General features: G+C 40.1%; 2 protein-coding genes and 1 pseudogene across 2 annotated transcripts; 2 read left to right on the top strand and 1 right to left on the bottom strand.

The window, feature by feature from the left end:
• Nucleotides 1-3,613: 3,613 nt before the first annotated feature.
• LOC135619475 (T-complex protein 1 subunit delta-like) lies at nt 3,614-6,464 on the top strand (annotated as a pseudogene).
• A 743-nt stretch (nt 6,465-7,207) lies between these two features.
• LOC135619474 (fructose-bisphosphate aldolase 1, chloroplastic-like) lies at nt 7,208-10,810 on the bottom strand. Its single transcript, XM_065121512.1, has 6 exons — nt 10,593-10,810; nt 9,459-9,728; nt 9,232-9,341; nt 9,036-9,126; nt 8,080-8,349; nt 7,208-7,794 (listed from the first exon to the last, which is right to left on the bottom strand). The coding sequence occupies exons 1-6, from the start codon at nt 10,749-10,751 to the stop codon at nt 7,516-7,518; spliced, it is 1,179 nt and encodes a 392-aa protein (XP_064977584.1). The 5' UTR covers nt 10,752-10,810; the 3' UTR covers nt 7,208-7,515.
• A 1,060-nt stretch (nt 10,811-11,870) lies between these two features.
• LOC135619473 (nuclear poly(A) polymerase 1-like) lies at nt 11,871-17,820 on the top strand. Its single transcript, XM_065121511.1, has 12 exons — nt 11,871-12,720; nt 12,816-12,893; nt 12,979-13,086; nt 14,041-14,103; nt 14,202-14,363; nt 14,602-14,715; nt 14,856-14,918; nt 15,011-15,340; nt 15,671-15,835; nt 15,920-16,918; nt 17,274-17,350; nt 17,496-17,820. The coding sequence occupies exons 1-12, from the start codon at nt 12,607-12,609 to the stop codon at nt 17,539-17,541; spliced, it is 2,319 nt and encodes a 772-aa protein (XP_064977583.1). The 5' UTR covers nt 11,871-12,606; the 3' UTR covers nt 17,542-17,820.
• Nucleotides 17,821-18,574: the final 754 nt, after the last annotated feature.

The following is an 18,574-nucleotide window of genomic DNA, read 5'->3' as shown; positions in this document are numbered from 1 at the left end:
ACTGCCACGCATAATAGCCTCCTCATCTTCACAGTACAGTTCCCACCACCACCACCACCACCACCACCAGGAAAGGAGCCCATTCAAATGATAACACGTTCATCCCAGACCCCCCTCCCACCCCCCCCTACGTGCACAAAAAGGCTGGGGAGCGAAGTAAATGATCCCCTGCTCCCAACGTACGGTTCATCAGAACCTAATAATGAGTAGCCATCTCATTCAAGAGCATGATTGATAAGGACACTTCATTTCCCTTACATCCACAGTCCCTTTCCTCCCTCCCTCACCCCCTCTCTCTCATGGATACCCAACATGCCATCATCCCATGGAATGACTTGACATTATCTAGTTTAATGAAAACAGCAGTCACCCGAAAGAATATAAGCCAATCATAAGAACCAGCCTAAACCGTGCATTTGTGTCCATTAAAGTCTCAGATGTATTGTACCTTATCGTTTATTATTATTATTATCATCAGCCAGTCGTCTGACTTTGAGGGCTCCGTAAGCTTTCATTTTTCTGTGATCTAAAAGAGAAATCATAGGTACGTTGCTACAGACACTTCATATCTGGATACACTATTCTTCTTGCCCTTTGAATCTTTCAAATGCCTCCGCCAATCTCATCTACTGTCAAAGGACAAGCTTCCATAAGCTCGCTCACAGTCATTTTCAACTGATAGATCATATCACTGCAACGCAGTGGTATAAGGAACACCGTGAAGATGTGGGCAAAACTGCAAGCAAAAACAGTGCTTGGTTTGTGCTGTGCTGTTACTAATCGATTACATTAGCTATATATCGCACGACCAAGAAGAGTGTGTTCTTCACGTTCAACTCCCACCGTCTCATCCTGGTATTATTTTTAGAGAAATAAAAAGAGCCCAAGGAATCAGTCTGAATTAGTCCTGCAAACAGTACTTGGTTTATGACTTGCAGTTACTAATAGATTACGATAGCTATCCTCTGAGCAAGAAGAGGGTGTTCTTCTTGTGTGTGCTGTTGCGATAAGATAAAGAGAGAAGTTTCCTTCTCCTGTGTGAGTTTTTTTGGAGGAGAAAACAGGAGCTGGAAAGATTTGGATGCAAGAGTGTCTCGGTTTGTCCCTCCTCTCTCTCCCCCCTCAAGTTTCAACTATTGTTCTTCTCATCATCATCTTCTGCATTCGATTTGATCTTTGAGATTCATCAACGAGTAACTTCAGCGTACGTACCATCCTTAAGCTGGATTTAAAGCTTCATCAATGCCTGGTCTTTACCAATGACAAGCACAGACCTGTCGCTATCTTAACAAGAGAACTTAAGATTTGTAAGCAAGTTTGAGGGTTTCCCAGAAACCCGGTAACAACCGTGTAATGCTCATAAAGGAAGTCAGGGAAAGAAGAAGAGGTGGGGGGGGGGGGGGGGGTGGGGTGGAGAAGGACGTCCGTGGTGCAGCAGCACCCATCACAGGGACAGTCTTCCCTCGTTATTAGCCAAAAAATGGCAAAACAAAGTGGGGACGCAGGCGGTGGTCCCCACTCCGGCGAACCATAAAAGGAAAAAAAGCAGAAGCTTTAAATGCAGCGTACGTAAAAAGTATTACATATTGTAATAAACAACATAAATTCCTTACAGATGCAACCTAAAACACACACTCACACACTCTCTCTCTCTCTTTTCTTTGGTGGGAGGGGTGGGGAAAGAAAGGGAAGGAGACGACAAAATGGCCAAAAAGTAGTGCAATATGTTTGCCAGCCCACCACCTCAACAAGAGGACAAGCGGCCCCCACAAGACGACAAAAAGTGACATCTCCTACTTAAATTTGACAGTACTTTGGTGACGCCGCTGTTGCCTCGCTGACCCACCTTTGCACCCGAGATGTTGACGCCTCAGTCCGGCTCATTGGGCCCCAGCCAATGGCTACTAGTGGTTGCAACCCAACCGTTTCGGTTTAAATCTAAATAAAATCAGAATCAAATTCGACGATTTAAAATTAAACCAAACTCAAACTTTATCAATTCATTTTTTATCTTAAAATTTAAAATCGAAACTGCAATTCCGATCGATGTCAAACGAAACAAAAAAAAAAAAGTTGAATGATCAAATGCATAACATTTTTTGTCAGACCAACAACTAATAACTAATTAATTAAAGAAATATTTTAGAAAAAATTAAAATATATAATTTTGATTTGAAATAAAAATTTTCTAAAACCGGATTTTTTTTTTTAATCTGCTAGTTCAGGTTATTGACCATTATTTTATGTTTTTTCTTGTAGAAATGCAGATTTATTATCTCTTTTCTGCGTGTTTGTTAATGGATTCGGATCTGATTTAAACAATTAAGGTAAGATAGATAATTTTCATGGAGATTCGGGTCAAATTGCATCCGCTTGGCGTCGGATTTTGGCTTTTGGGTTCAGGAATTCGTCCGAGCCGAAACCATTCACCCAGAATCTCGTTTTGACGTTGTGGCAGGTTTCAACAGCTGGCGGATACCCTGTGGGCCCAGTCAATGTCTCAGCGGCCCACCCATTGCCTGAGTCCTGTCGTCATGCGGTTTGCCAAGGGCTTCGAGCTCATCAAGCGCTTCGATCCTCCGCGGACGCGATGCCCATGTGATGCTCGGCGTTTTGTCTCCACATTCATGTGCGAGACTCTTACCATCTGACATGAGACTGTTTCAGGCGACCGGCCGACCAGGCTGAGCTGGGAGGCCATAGAAGAGGATGAGTGACCTGCTTCTGTTTTGAAGAAACGAAACAGAGCATGCATCTCTCGATCTCTTCCTCTCCTGTTGGTGAAGCCGCTGGCATTTGACTAAAGCTTCATGATGAACAGATGATTGTGGGCGAGCCTCATGTCACGAAGGTCCATCGATGGATGAAGCTGAGAGCCCACAAAAGCCATTAACAGCTGGATCAGCAGTGAATGCAGCTTTCTCAGCCGCAATGTTTATGCATATTAACAACAGAGGCACATGCAGATTGATTATAATATAGACAAGAACTTGTTTACCTGTCAGGTTACATTCATGTGCTCCTCTTCTAATCTTCCTGCTCCACCATAGCATCTGTCTTCTAGTGCTTCATTTTCTTGTCGCTGTTGCAGTAGAATTGCCAACTCCAAATTTTGAATGTCCTGTAAAATCATGACTTTCATTTCCACACATTAACTTCTGCCAGAGAGTTTATATCACGCCACTCGGTTCTTCAAATTGGATAATGAGTCTGCATACAAGATTAATATACATCAGATTCAACACCAATTCAACTCAAAAAGGCTTAAGCTTTCTAAGTCGGTACGTCTAACTAGTAATTTCCGCCTTCTCCAATGGTTATTGGGCATATTCTGTTGGCAGACAGGGAAGCTCAACCGGAAGCATGATGAAGTTTGGGAGAGGCAATTCCACAAACATCAGATGGACAAAGCAACAAACGCTATCTTTCAGCACCAAACATGAGCCATTTACAAGAAGACAACCAATTACAAACAAGACATAAAATTAGGCGGTTGAGAACCGGCCTTACATCTCCTCACCGCTGCAATGATTACTGACATGTCGGGCTGCTGGAAGCCCTTTGGCCCAATGTGAGGCCCATTAGATCCAGTGGACTCAGTGGAGCAATCCGGTCTGCCGTCTCCATCTCCGGCTTCTCTCTACCTTCTTTTCCTGTTGGAGTCTCAGTGTCGGGTTAAGTTTCTGAAAGGTTTCCTCCTCGCCTCCGATTTACGTTCCCTATGCTCTCATGGGCGCCGCCTCGGTTTACTCGGCCTCGAAGACGGAGAGCTACGTCGACACGAAGCGGCCCGACGACGTCCGGCAGGCGAATATCCACGCTGCCTGGGGCCGAAGGGCATGGACACGATGATGGCCTCCGCCAACGGCGAAGCCATCATCACCATTCTACAGGCGGTCCTACTCGGGTTGAGAACGCCAAGATCGCCGTCATTTAATTCCAGATCTCACATTCGAGGACCTACATCGAGCAGAGGAGTGTGGTCTCCCTTCCACACTCGAATGGACCGAATTCCCCGAGAGGAGAGAAATTATATTCTGGGGATGGTTACGAAGATCAAAGCCACGGGCTGCAATGTGCTCCTCATCCAAAAAGGCATTTTGAGTGATGCTGTGAGTGATCTCTCGCTACACTACTTGGCCAAGGCGAAGATCTTGGTGATCAAGGATGTTGAAAGAGAGGAGATTGAGTTCATCACGAGGACGTTGAACTGCCAGCCAATCGCCAGTATCGAGCACTTCCGGGAGGAGAAGCTGGGTCTAGCAAATTTCGTGGAGGAGGTCTCGGTTGGGGATATGGGAATATCGTGAAGATGACAAGAATAAAGGACATGGGCAGGACGGCGACTGAACTTGTCCGAGGATCAAACCAGCTCGTTATCGATGAGGCAGAACGCAGCCTTCATGATGCTCTCTGTGTTGTCAGGTCAACTCGATCCTTTGCTTTTTTGACATAGCTTTTCCCTCTTAATTTTATCTGCGAATTTTCTAGGGACAGTTGAATGGTAGCCTTTGGGTTTATGGAGTTTGTAGGGTTTTTAGTGGTGGACGAGGATAGGAGTAGTTGAAGAGGGATTGGGTATTGTGATGTTTCTGTTTTGGGTCTATTTTTATGCTTTTTTTTTTTAATATATATATACAAAGGTAAGTGATAAAGATGAGATTTGGTCCTAAGATTTTAGGATGATCTAATAAGAAGTTTACCAGCTAAACTAGTTAACACCTTTAAGATATGCCGGATTAGGTTTTGAATCGATAAATGAGTCTAATATACTAGTACCAAAACAATATTTTAGGTGTAATATGTCGAATGAGATTTCAAACCATTAATTAATATTATAGCAACCATGGATATTGCTTAGTGATCGACGCCGCCAAGACATGTTGAAAGAATAGCGGGATGGTTGAATTAATGTCACCATTATGTTTGAAAATGTATTTAGTGTCATAATAGGGAAGGTATTAGTTTTTTTTTGTCTTGGACTGTGAGGGTTGAGGTGAGTGATGACTTGGTCCCTTGATTAATCTTTTAGATATTTGACAAGATTAATATAGTTTATGGGTATGCCCTATAATATTTTACATGTTTGGTATCAGGACTGTTTGGTTCACTATTGTGGTTAGATCAAGCTGCAACCTAACTTTGTGCTAGTTTTAGTGTCCTTGATTTGTTCGGATGTCTAGAATGCTACCACTATTTATAGGTTTCTGTTTAGTTATCTAATTCAAGAACCTCAATAGAAATGATGCTTGATTTCAGGATCCAAAATGCATAAGATCAGTATTATTTTTGAAACCATGACTGGGAAAACTATCTCATGTAAAGTTTGTATACATCAAATACAAACTCTCCATGGGTCTGTATATGGATGTTTGCTATTGTGAGGATTATACATTCTTCCGATCAACTGTCTGCATTCTTTTCTGCATCATTGCCATGCAATTACCAGTTGGATGTTACCTGCGCTTCTTCAAGTGGTGGTGTTGTTTGCCCCTCACATTATTTTCTGATTTTAGATGCAGGAAGATTTCCTTTTTTTTTTTTTACATTAGTTCTTTATTAAATTCCATATATTAGTTGGACATTTTGATATTGACTTCAATTTACATGATTCATGATATGATCAGATGCTTGGTGAATAAATGATTTCTCATTGCTGGTGGACGTGCTCCAGAAATTGAGATGTGAAGGCAACTTGGTGCTTGGGCAAAAGAACTTCAAGGAATGAAAAGTTACTGCATAAAGGAGTTTGCAGAAGCTTTGGAGGTAATTCCTTACACTTTAGCAGAGAATGCAGGGTTAAACCCCATAGTCATTGTTACAGAACTTAGGAACAGGCATGCCCAGGGTGAGACTAATGCTGGTATCAACGTGAGGAAGGGTCTGATCACCAACATATTGGGGGAAAATGTGGTGCAGCCACTGCTGGTTAGCACAAGTGCAATTACACTCGCCACCAAGTGTGTGAGGATGGTCTTAAAGATTGACGGCATTATGACTGTGAGGTAGATTGGAGCATATGTCAACAGGCAACGAGCTTGGGACTTGTATGATTTCGTTGTACTTTTGATGCTTCTCTAATCTACAAGATCGATGACATTATCACTGTGAGGCAGATCGGAGTATATGCCAACTGCCAACAAGCTTGGAACTTGTATGATTTTGTTCTACCTTTGATGCTTCTCAAATCTACCAGAGCTGCAACGCAAGCAAGGGCCACTCCTTTTTGAGTATTTGTTACCAGTTTAAGAGTCGTAGCGATTACAGTCTTAATTTGTTTATAAGTATGTTTGTTGGTAAGAGTATCTATCGTGGTTTTTGCCTTGCCTTGCTGGCGACTCAGCCATCATGAAATTGAAATGAGTGAATCCTTGTTATTTGTTACTTGTTCATATTATTTGTTCAACCCGAGGTGGCATTTTAGAGAACATGTACTCTTTAAGAGGAGGTCCTTTTGATGGTGATATAAACAACGTTTTCCATTCTATCGTATCCTTTTTTTCCTTTACTAAGTTCAGCTATTTGTCTTAGCAAGACATGTATGCATGTTTGATTTGTGCAGATATTTGACTGGCTTTCGCGGATGGAATTGTTGTTTGCTTTGTCAAATAATCAAGTCATGCAGATCGATCAATTTCAAGACTGATACGATATGGTTTTTACCAACTCAACTAGTTAGGATTTCTTTTTTCCCCTCAAATTTCTGGAAGGCTAAATGTTGGAAAATAAGATTCATTATTATCTAAGCTAATTAACATGGCATGGAAGAAACCTTTGAATCCTCAATTTAGGACGAGTAATTGATATCTGCTCAGGCAAAAGGAGTCGAGAATTAATACAAGTGAAAATCCATACCCTACGTTGAAATATTAATTTAAAATTTGTAATTAAATGAGATTTTAGTTTGTGAATCTTTAATTAAGATAGAAGTTAAGACCAAATAAATGTCAAGGTCAAAATCTTCAGCTGACCCCTCTATAAATAGTATCAACATTACAAGTTACTATGTTGAGTTTTTCTATTCTTCTCATATATTTTCCTTTTTTCCATGATTTCTTGCTGCGTACCAAATATGAGAGAGATTTTCCAACACCCACCCTAATCACGTCTATTAGAAACTAACAACACAATTAATCCTTAATCGATGATTATTCTAATCATGTTGAAGACTTGAAATGCGTAACATGAATTTGAACGCCATCAAACAAACATCAACAACTTATAAACATTAGGGCCAGAGAAAATGGTTCGATTTGCAACATCTTCGGGATTTTGTGGGCAACATAATGTCCCTGAATACAAATTGTTTCACACAAGCCAATAGTCATGGATGGAATATTTTCTTCTAGTTCATCACTACTGTGCCAATTGCATTATTCTTATACTTATTCTGCTCCTCCAAGTCTCTAACCAAAACATCGAGTCCACAAAAAACAAAATGGATACTTAATACTTAAGAACCAATTGAGCCAAAGCCAGAAACTAAAAAGAGGTGATTAACAGTTTAGCACCTCTTTAGTAAGTATAACCCTTCTGAAACATTCCTGTCTTGGCTTCCTCACTCTCCCCCTTGGCAGAATAGCGACCGAGCTGTGCAAGGGAATTAGCCTTTGCACGATCCAAGAGTGCTTTCTGTGACGCCACAACATTCTCCGGACGGCCCTGCCATGTTTTCAAGACTGTGTTTTGAAGAGCTCGAGCATAAGAGAACGATACATGCCATGGATTGGGAGCCTGGTTCATCACATTCAGATTGAGGGTTGCCTCCATTTCAGACTGCCCTCCCGACAGAAACTGCAAAAAGAAAAAAAGAAAAGTAATCATCATTCTGAATATTTTTTTTCGATGGTGTTAGCATCACACATTTCCATTCATTATTGTGAAACCAATAAATCTAGGTATATTAGACCATTGTCATGTTTGGAAATAAAGCCAAGTGATAATATACTCTTGTTGAGATTATTTATTGATCGTGTCTTGTGTCCGTGAGATGCAAGAATTAGCAATGGCACAATGCTTATGCCCAAAAAATGATCAATCAGAAAGAATGAGCATTCAATGACATGTTTTGGAGCATACCATTATTCCAGGAACTGCAGGTGGTACCCTTCTGTTTAGCATCTTAAGTGTATATTTTGCAATCATCTCTGGAGAGGCCTTTTCCTTGTGTTCAGCACCCGGGGTTACCATACTTGGCTTTAGCAGGATTCCCTCAAACACCACATTGTTTTCAGCTAGATAGTAGAACACCTCTGCCCAAACTTTTTCTGCAACTTCAAGTGTTCTTTCAATCGGGTGGTCACCGTCAAGGAGAATTTCGGGCTCCACTATTGGGACAAGACCATTGTCCTAAAACGTCACAAGAATGACAACAATTATCAAGCTGTGTATTAAAATCAACTAAATATGATAAAGCTGCTATGTCAATCCTACAAAAATGAATAATTAAATGGAATTTAAGTCTTAGTGCCATCTAATTCATGCATGATTCTGAATTTGATGTAATGAAGTAATTCAGTAAATTTGGCATTTTTAGTTGGCACCCCGACTATAAGCATATGATATCACAGTATGAACAAATAAAAATGATTCGTAATTCATGTTCACTAATTTCTTGACCTAAATTAATTTCACTTTTTTTTGCTCCTTTTCTTTAGTTAGTGCATTAAGTCCTTTGTGTTTTCTTCATCCTTTTGTTCTGCAATCAAGGAACACCAACAGCTCTTCAGAAGTTATATCACAATCTCTACATGAGATCATCACTTCGCCAAAGTAACCTAGATATGCATATGATCAAAACTACATGTGGGTACATGATTTATCAGATCTAGAGATTCAACTCTAATCTATCTTTCTGAATGTTTAGGAACAATATGTGGAGTTTGCTCAAAGGCTTAGATCTACAAGCAAGCATGAGATGCCTCTGTTGCATTTTTTTCATCATTAGAACTCTGACATAAGAGCAAATGACCCTTATGTTCGGTTCTAAGAGTTTTACATGAAGATTTGACTCATCTAGAGGATGCTTGAAGTACCTGAGCAATGGCAGCATACCGAGCAAGACCCCATGCAGCTTCCTTTACAGCCAAGGCAGAAGGACCACAAGGAATGCTGACAACTGTCCGCCTGAAGTTTTTGGCAAATGTTAGACATGACCAAATTAGCAATTATACTTAGATGCATGATGAAACCAAGAAGCATTTGCAGTCCCAGCCAGGGATTTAAACCCACCACTTGGCAAAGCGTGCTCCTTGCTTGTAATATTCAGCACATCTTGAGGACAATCCATCCAATCCTTGGCACCAAGATTCATTGTTTGATCCAGGTAATGGAACCAAACCCTTGGGAGAAAAAAAGAGAAACGATAACATTTCATACAAATAAATCAGTACAGATTCTCCAAATCTACTGTCGGAAGTTGACATTGTAGTATGTCCACAAATTCCAGTGATAATTACCTTATCAACCTTTATGCCGGGCATTATTTTCTCTTGGCGTAAGCAATCCACAAACTTCTTCCCATCAGTGGTCGACTGGTAAAGTGTTTCCTCGAAAAGAATAGCCCCAGAGATATATTCGCCTAAACCAGGTGTTGTCAACAAAAGCTGCCTGTAGGCTTGCCGATTTGCCTCCGTATTGTCCAGGCCAATCGAAGCAAGCCTCTTCCCACAGGTAGCATTTGATTCATCGATTGCAAGAATCCCACGCCCAGGAGAAGCAATGACTTTCTGAAGAAAAAAAATTCAACCAGCATCTTTGTTCATTCATCAATAGCAAGAATTCCATGCCTCGAGGAAGCAGTAAATTTCTACAGAATAAAAAACATATAGAATCCTTTCAACAAAAAGCATAACGCCATGCTAATGATTCGATAGCTTCCCGTTTCATTGGTCTTAACCTTGTATACAATCTCAATCTGCCAGTGCCATCTTGTTTGCTAAAGTAACTGCTTGACATGAAAATGATGACAAATTGAGAAGGTAAAGATATGCTACAGCCAATCAGGAAAGGTAGCACAAAACTAGAAATCTTTAACACGCCGCGATTAGATTTTCTGTGGACCAAACCAACTTCATATTCAGTACTACTACTCAGAGAGTGTCAAACCTGCTGTGCTATTCAAATCTAGTACCATTACAAACACAAAAATTGAACAAGCCCGTGATGACGACACAAATTGATCAAGCCCGGGATCATCTCAAGGAGTGTCAAAATAACAATTATGAGAAAATAATTTCATTTATGACTCACCAGCATAACAAAAAAAAGAAAATCTTTTTTGTTCCCTTTTGATTTCTACGGAACAGTAAAAATGAATAAAATCACAAAAAACGTTATCTTTCGTATCAAAGATCGATAAACACAACAAGATCGAACAAGTTCAACAGATTAATGGAAAAGAATCCGACTCCATAAAATTCCAACAAAAAGGGTCAGAAGGTCAGAAGAGATCAACAGAAGGACAAAAAAGCGATCTTTTCCGATCCAATAAGGCTCTTTTTTGGATTCAAAGTGGAGGGATCGGGTCACAAGCACCACGAACCAGTGAAATGGGCGAGATCAGAAAAAAAGATAGAGGGTTAATGACTCACAGCGGTCTGGACGAGCTCGTCGGTGTACGAACCGGCCCTGATAGGCCCCACGGCCACCCGCCGCCGTGGCGCTGCTGTGAGGATGCGGCTCCGCCGGTCAAACGACCTCTCACCTGCGATCCATTGGCTCGATGGAACGCTCAGTTTCAACGACGCCATCTACCTTTCTCTCTCCCCCAGTGATCGGCCCTTCGTCCAACGATTCACCCTCACTATGCATATATAGAAGGGGGTGGTAGTCTTTCATCGTGGTCGCCGCCCACCGTCACCACGGGCGAAGCCAAATATTTTGGATCGACTCACACTAAATTACCCATCTACCCTTATGAAGTTTTCCATCCGTTTTTCGAGTTTCCTTACCAAACTGGGAAAGCGAATCGGATGTCAATTTCGTGAACCGCGGAGGGCGGTTTTAATAAACCGGGTTTAATTGATTTATATTGGAATTTATGATTTAATATTGGAATTTAATTCCCGTCTTCCTCTTCTTTGTTAGGTTGGGGAGGAGTTTGGTGCACCAACCCACCCCGAGCAGCCTGTTCTAATATAATGTCATCTTTTTTTGAACTTGGACTATCATGTGATGATGACACCTCTCTGTATCTATCAGTGCTGAGAATTAGATCGGATTCAATGCATCACCAATCACACTTCGATGCAGTGGTGTTCAAATTGAATCGAAAATTTCTGTTTGAATGGATTCATGAATAGTTTAATTTTGAAAGAATACTCTTTTTTTAATTCGATTGATCGTTTCAAACTAAATTAATTTTAATTTAAAAAATACTAGTCCAATCAAATTTATTGTCAATAACTCTCAACTAATTCAATCGATTAATTAAATTAGTATACATGTTAAAAAAAAATTAAAATCCTTAAAATCAAAGTATAATAACAATGTTAGTTCAATTTCAATCTCATAATTTCATAAATGATATGGATTTAATTTCATAAATTTTATCATGTCGGTTCCATTGGATCTATTAGATTTCAGTTCGATTCAATTGAATCGATCCCATTTATTATTATTATTATTATTTATATATATTATAAAATACTTAAAAATTATAAATCGATTAATCAATCGATTTCGGTTCGATCTTAGCCGTCTACTTTCATGAATAAATTGGATTGTATGAGCTACTGGGCCTTTTGTTCGGCTCAAAAGCTCAAATAGCTCCCGTCCGTCCGAAAAGGATACAACTATTCCAGAAGATCACACGGCTATTAAATTCCCTCTTCCCCCCACCCCTACCCTTTCCTCCCACCCCCGGGACACGGCGGAGAGATAGAGGTCGGTTATTAACTACGATTAAGCTCGAGATGGAGACCGACCGCGTCCTTTGAGGTTTCCCCAATCTCATTAGGGTTTTCCTTTGCCCCCCAACACACACACCCCCCCCCCCCCCCCCCCCCCCCCACCCCTCTCTTTTCGTCCTCGTTCTCCGATCCCGCGACCGAGACGAAGGCTGGACTTCGCCAGCTCTCCCGATCGAACCATCAAGGCGGAGTGAGAGCACGAGAAGCGACGCCATCGCGGCAAGTGTTCGCTCCCAGGATCGGCCCCCTCTCTTCGATTCTAGGGCTTGGATTTGGATTGTTGGTTTTGTCTGTGAGGAATAGAGAGAGGGAGCGAGGGTGTTCGAGATCCTTGTGGAGATTCAATAATTGGGTGCATTCATGTTCTTAGGGTTTTCGATTCGGTCTACTATGTAAAATAAGTCCTCTGCTCGAACCGAATGGATTCTTTTGCTCTTGATGTTTGTAACGAGTAATTGTGGATGGTGCTTCAGTTTTTGTCCTCTTCCTCCACTTTCGTCGTTTTATTTTTCTCCTCGTTTGATGTTTGTATGCCTGATATCCAAGAAAGAAGACGAAAAGAAGAATAAGCTTATACTTGAACCCAGAGGTGTGGGATTTTGATTCGAGTTAGTAATTTTCATTGTACTTGAAACATCAAAACAGTTCACCTTGATAGACTCGAGACAAGAAAAGGAAGAGTTATTTAGCATTCATGGAGAGCTCTGGATTAGTTAAACGGAGTAACGGGCACCTTGGGGTCACCGAGCCAATCTCGTGGAGTGGGCCGACTGAATATGATGTGATCAAGACACAGGAGCTCGAAAAGGTTGAATTTTTGAATCATACTGGTGCTTTTTTGTTTTGTTCAAATTCGTTATTCAAATGAATGAGTTATTGCATTCTACCTTTCCTTTCTATCAGTATCTTGCAGATGCTGGGTTGTATGAAAGCCAGGAAGAAGCTGTTTCCAGGGAAGAGATTCTGGGAAGATTGGACCAGGTTGGAAATTTGTGATTTTATTTCATGTTATTCTTACGCTGTTTGCTTCTTTTAGCTGAACCTCATGGTATGCGAATTTTGACAGATTGTGAAAATATGGGTCAAGAAAGTTAGCAGGGCCAAGGGATTCAATGAGCAGTTTGTCCAAGAAGCAAATGCCAAGATATTTACTTTTGGTTCTTACAGACTCGGGGTACATCCGTTCAACATTCTTTGCCCATTGATAAAAGGCATTCACATCGGAGGCTTGAATAACTTAATAATTTGCTCTTGTTGATGTTGTACCACTGTGAATGTAGTGACGTTTGACTTTTGTAAAATTTGATAAATATCAAATAATTTGCAACTGCTTTTCTTAAATTTAAATAGGAAATCTGAAAATACATGCTCACTCACTGGTTTTTGTTCTCTTCAAACGACCCTTATATGAATTGCTCCTCTAGGATCCTGTGACAGCACAAGATAACAAAACATAATTGGTTGTATGCCTACTTTATTGAAATTTGGTTTCTGTGTGGACTCTCATTAAGAAATTTGAACAATAGTTTCAAAACTTCTGAGCATCCCTACATGTGTTTATGCATTAAAAAAAGATCAAGTCTCAGGTCACTATGGCATTCCTAAAGCAATTTTGTCTGTGGTGCAGTAACAAACATCAACCACAGAACCTTATTACAACTTACTGAGCATATGAGCATAATGGAAGACAAATAAGCATGATAAGTCCGTAAGTTAAGATTCCATGGGTTTAAATTGAATAAACTTGACTAATTGGGATTGATATAACCCTTAATCTAGCTTTATTAGCCAAGATTATATCACTTCTCTTAACATCTTAAATGTTACACCATGGTTTTTTCATTTTCCATCATTTACCATTCATCATCATTGTCAAAATTCATCAGCTTCTACTTCATGTTAATTATACAAGCCATCTGAGCACCAGTCTTACTCGGGAAGATGTTATAAGCTGTTAATAAAGTGTCCTGGTTAACATGTGAAAAAGTTGTTTTTTCATGGTCATCGTTGCTTATTTACTTCTCATATGACTCACCTGTCACCAATGGTTGAGCATCCAAAATTGAATTTTTTTTTTGTGCTATTTGTACTAATGTTGGGTGTTATTATTTTTTTTTATTGATTTGAGGTGCATGGCCCTGGTGCTGATATAGACACATTATGTGTGGGTCCAAGACATGCTACTAGAGAAGTATGATTAAGCTTTTTTTTATCATTCAGAATGCTGTTTTTGTTTATCTCAGAAATAATCATTTGCAGTTACAATCTATTCTTTGAACTTTTTTGCAGGAGGACTTCTTCACAGAACTGCATAATATGTTGTCTGAGATGCCAGAAGTGACAGAACTGCATCCTGTCCCAGATGCTCATGTACCTGTGATGAGGTTTAAGTTTAGTGGAGTCTCCATTGATCTTCTTTATGCTAAACTATCACTTTGGGTCATACCTGAAGTAAGTTTGCTTCTCTTTGTTAGGCATTTCCATGATTTGACTAATTAAGCTGTCTTGCTTTACTTTGTTAGTTTGCAACATTATTGTTCGGAAGATTCAGGTTTATTGATGTAACAGTCATTGCTTAGACATGCGTATTCCAAGATATATCATTTTGGCTAAAAAGCTGCTTAGACGTGCTTTTGGGTACTAAAGTACTAAAATGTTTTACAGTTCCACTTTGATTGCATTGTTTCAGGACCTGGACATCTCACAGGACTCTATATTACAAAATGCTGATGAGCAGACTGTTCGTAGTTTAAATGGGTGTAGAGTCACTGATCAAATTTTACGCTTGGTACCAAATATTCAGGTCCTTGATCTCATTATAGTCCTCCACATTTAAATTTGACTAGTAATTTAGATAGAGCATGCAATAAAATAACAATCTACAAAATTTCCTATTTTATGAATTATGTAATTTTTTTGATAATTTGATTTTGTCTGATCCAGAATTTTCGCACAACCTTGCGTTGCATGAGGTTTTGGGCCAAGCGCCGTGGTGTTTACTCGAATGTATGAATCTTGTGTGCTACCGAGTTTTCCTGCATTTATTTGCATTTGTCATATATTAAATCTTTGTTTCTTGATCTTGCCTTCATGTTCAGGTTGCAGGGTTCCTTGGTGGTATAAACTGGGCATTGCTCGTTGCTCGTATATGTCAATTGTACCCAAATGCACTGCCAAGCATGTTGGTTTCTCGCTTTTTCCGGGTCTACACTCAATGGCGATGGCCAAATCCTGTGATGCTTTGTGAAATTCAAGAGGGTACTCTTGGGCTTCCTATTTGGGATCCTAGAAGAAATTTCAGAGACAGACTTCACCAGATGCCCATTATAACACCTGCTTATCCTTGTATGAATTCTAGCTACAATGTGTCATCATCTACATTGCGTGTGATGACTGAAGAGTTCCAGCGTGGAAACGAGATCTGCGAGGTGCATTGTATCACCTTATTTCCTCGTATCATTGTACATATGATGAGCATAACAAGCATGAGTTTTGCTATCATAGTCTCAATATTCTTTGTTTCCTCTGTAAGCTATCACCGAAGGTTCTTGACATGCAATTTTTTCCTTCACCTATCTCAATTTTCGTTAATTCAGAAATCTGATGGAGGTCTGTAAGAAACTGTAGATTTTCATACTGTTTCGGCAAACTTGTAGGGTATTGATTCTTCCCATTGTTGACTGCACATCTGATATTTAACTAAATCCATGCTGTGATCTTTCTTTTTCATTGTTCATTGTGGTGGTAAATGTGCTCAGGCAATGGAGGCAAACAAAGCTGACTGGGACACCCTTTTCGAGCCCTATCCCTTCTTTGAAGCCTACAAGAATTATCTTGAGATAGATATCACTGCAGACAATGAATCCGACCTTAGGAAGTGGAAAGGTTGGGTAGAATCTCGACTTCGCACACTGACACTAAAGGTTAAGTGAACTATTTCTACATCTTTCAATTCCTTCAAGCAACTTGGGACTTCATTGGACCTTTCTGTCTTGATCCCTTTACAGATTGAAAGGCACACATTTGGCATGCTTCACTGTCATCCTTGCCCACGTGATTTCTCAGACAAATCGAGACCATTTCACTGCTGTTACTTCATGGGTCTGCAAAGAAAACAAGGAGTTCCAGTACAAGAGAGTGAGCAATTTGACATAAGGGGAACGGTGGATGATTTTAAGAACTCTGTAAGCATGTATACTTTGTGGAAACCTGGAATGGAGATCCAAGTTTCTCACAGAAAACGCAGAAATGTTCCATTGTTTGTTTTTCCTGGAGGTGTACGGCCTTCTCGTCCTCCTAAAGTTGCAGGGGTGGACGGTCATGCTGTCTCTGGAAGAAAGGTTTCTGATATGGTTCATGCTGGAAAACCTGCTGGGAATGTATCTCATGTGGCAGATGCATCTACTGACAGGAAGCAAATGGAAGGAAAAGGTGCTTGTGATCCGATCGTTGAATCTTCCAGTGAATCAAGAAAGGGAAAACAATTAGATAATAGGACAGACAGCAATGCTGCTAATATGAATAATCTGGTTGATCATATATTGAAGCCATCTGAAATGGGAACGCCGTCTTCATTTGCCAATGGGGTCTTAGATGTGCCTGATGAATCAAGAAAGAGAAAATGCATGGATGTCACAACAGATAGCTTTGCTACTGGTTCAGAGTTTCAGGCAGATCATTCATTTAAACGACCTGAAACTTCAGCTGCCATTGCTGCTTCAGTTGGCCCTGTTACTGAAGTTGACAACGGCGAATCTATTTTTTGCTCTAAAGAAGCCGAGACATTGGCAATCAGTAAAATAACTAGTGTGCCACCTAGCAACCTTGCTGCTCTGCCGGAGGGACTTGATGAGCTTGAATACTTTGAATCTCAGGGCCATGATAAGGGTTTCGGAGGTCCTGTTGGTGGCCACTCTGTGGAGTCTTCTACTGTCAAAGATGCCATTACGCAACTTGGAAGTTCTTATGGCAGCAACACAAAGAATGGAGGCGTAGAAGAGCTTGAGGTCCTTGTTTTCAATCTTTTTTCTTTGCTTGTGTTTTCTGAGATATTTTGTTGTACCAGAAGATAATTTTATCCCGTTAAATATTTTGGAAGGGTTATTGCTATACAGAATTCTGTAAGTTATTGCGTCGGAACATGCAAATGTGCCATAAGCATTAAAACATGTGATGTAGCACATGTTCATTAGGGCAATTTTATCAATGAATTAAAGTCGATCACAACCATCAGATTCTTTTTTTAAAATGTATATTTAGAGTTAGCCAACTTTATCAGTTAGATTTTTTTTTTCTATAAGAAAACATTTTGTTTCATAATGTGATTGAACTAGTACTGATTCCATGAATTTGTTGATTCAGAAATCTTCAGAGCTTTCTGCTCCATATCTGGGAGGAGCTCCTGCTTCAACAGCCAATACACAACGCAAGCCCCTAAGGTAATAATTGACTTGTTTGTTTGCCAAGGTTGAAATTGATCCACTACAACTACAAATCTGCTAGTCGATCGTCCTGCCATGTCAATTGATTGTGATGTATGGCTATTCTCTTGCATTTGGATGTTTAAAGCTGAACCCTATGCAGGTTGAGGTTGTCTACGGTGGTGAAATCTGCTGGAGAGAGATCATGATTCTACTCTCCGAAGGTCAATGAAGATCCATTTGTGACTCCCCCGAGAGACATGAGACGGCCACCGGAAGAACTAATTCCGAAGACTACATGATGATTATGCTGTCTATCTTTATTCGAGTATTCGGCAAGCCTCGAAACCTATTGTAATATTACCAATGCGCAATATCAAGATCAGACTTTTGCCATGTTCCTGTGTGTTGGCTGAGTTATTTGGCTGTTGCTAGCAGCTCCGGTTTGTTTGTTTGCTTGTAATCAAGTAGGCGAAGTGTTTCTGCCATGAAGCATGTGGAATAGCACTTTTAAAGAGTTGGTTTATATAGTTAATACTGTGACAACAGTTGTAGAATGTGGATAGATCGATAAGTATTGATTTAGGAGATGAAGATTATTATGCTTGACTCGGGAGATGTTGCCCACGTCTAAGTACAGTTGATTCCATCAGATGTTTTAGATTCTTGAAGAGGGTGGGAGGGTTATTTGTTTGTCCTCTTTTTCTAAAATGAATCTTTTCTTCGTTAGGTGGTGAAACCTTATCTAGCTGATGATAGAAAATGAAGTGGTTTAGCGTAAATTAATTGATGTTGGTAAATTGGGAGATGTCACAATCAATTTCCTTGTGCTCGCTAGTTAGTTCTGCGGAGGGTGATTCACACTTTTCGGATTTGTATATTATACGTCGAAAGTTATTAGTTCATGCGGTTGTGGTACGTTTTGTTGCCGATTCCTTTTGGTTGAGATTATAAACAACCTGTTTGGGCCAGCGGTATCACAGCTTTTCTGGTCCTTTGATGAGCGGGTCACCGGTCGCATGAGGAACACAACGCACAGTCTCTCTCTCTCTCTCGCTCTCATTTATAATAATAAAATGAGGAAGAAGAAACCCTCCATCGGTCTCATTTAAAATAAATCAGTAAGAAGTAACAAAACCTGATGATCTGTTAATTAATATGTTGATCTCTTGACACTAACAAGAGAATAAGATGAGATTTTGTCGAGTTTGTCTTGACATAAATTTTTTTTATACCGGGTAA

The sequence above is a fragment of the Musa acuminata genome, chromosome BXJ2-8 (genome assembly GCF_036884655.1).
Source record: "Musa acuminata AAA Group cultivar baxijiao chromosome BXJ2-8, Cavendish_Baxijiao_AAA, whole genome shotgun sequence".
In the NCBI taxonomy this organism is placed as follows: Eukaryota; Viridiplantae; Streptophyta; class Magnoliopsida; order Zingiberales; family Musaceae; genus Musa; species Musa acuminata.
Note: the sequence above shows the minus strand (reverse complement) of the source record. Positions and strands in the feature narration are given on the sequence as shown.

What these genes read in the sequence shown, in the direction of transcription:
- LOC135619474 (XM_065121512.1), bottom strand. Translation starts at nt 10,751, where the DNA reads ATGGCGTCGTTGAAACTGAGCGTTCCATCGAGCCAATGGATCGCAGGT. An exon ending in CCGGCATAAAGGTTGATAAG is followed by an intron (nt 9,342 to 9,458) that starts GTAATTATCACT and finishes TTTTCTCCCAAG; the next exon opens with GGTTTGGTTCCATTACCTGG. An exon ending in GGTATGCTGCCATTGCTCAG is followed by an intron (nt 8,350 to 9,035) that starts GTACTTCAAGCA and finishes GTGACGTTTTAG; the next exon opens with GACAATGGTCTTGTCCCAAT.
- LOC135619473 (XM_065121511.1), top strand. Translation starts at nt 12,607, where the DNA reads ATGGAGAGCTCTGGATTAGTTAAACGGAGTAACGGGCACCTTGGGGTC. An exon ending in GCCGTGGTGTTTACTCGAAT is followed by an intron (nt 14,919 to 15,010) that starts GTATGAATCTTG and finishes CTTCATGTTCAG; the next exon opens with GTTGCAGGGTTCCTTGGTGG. An exon ending in TTCGCACACTGACACTAAAG is followed by an intron (nt 15,836 to 15,919) that starts GTTAAGTGAACT and finishes ATCCCTTTACAG; the next exon opens with ATTGAAAGGCACACATTTGG.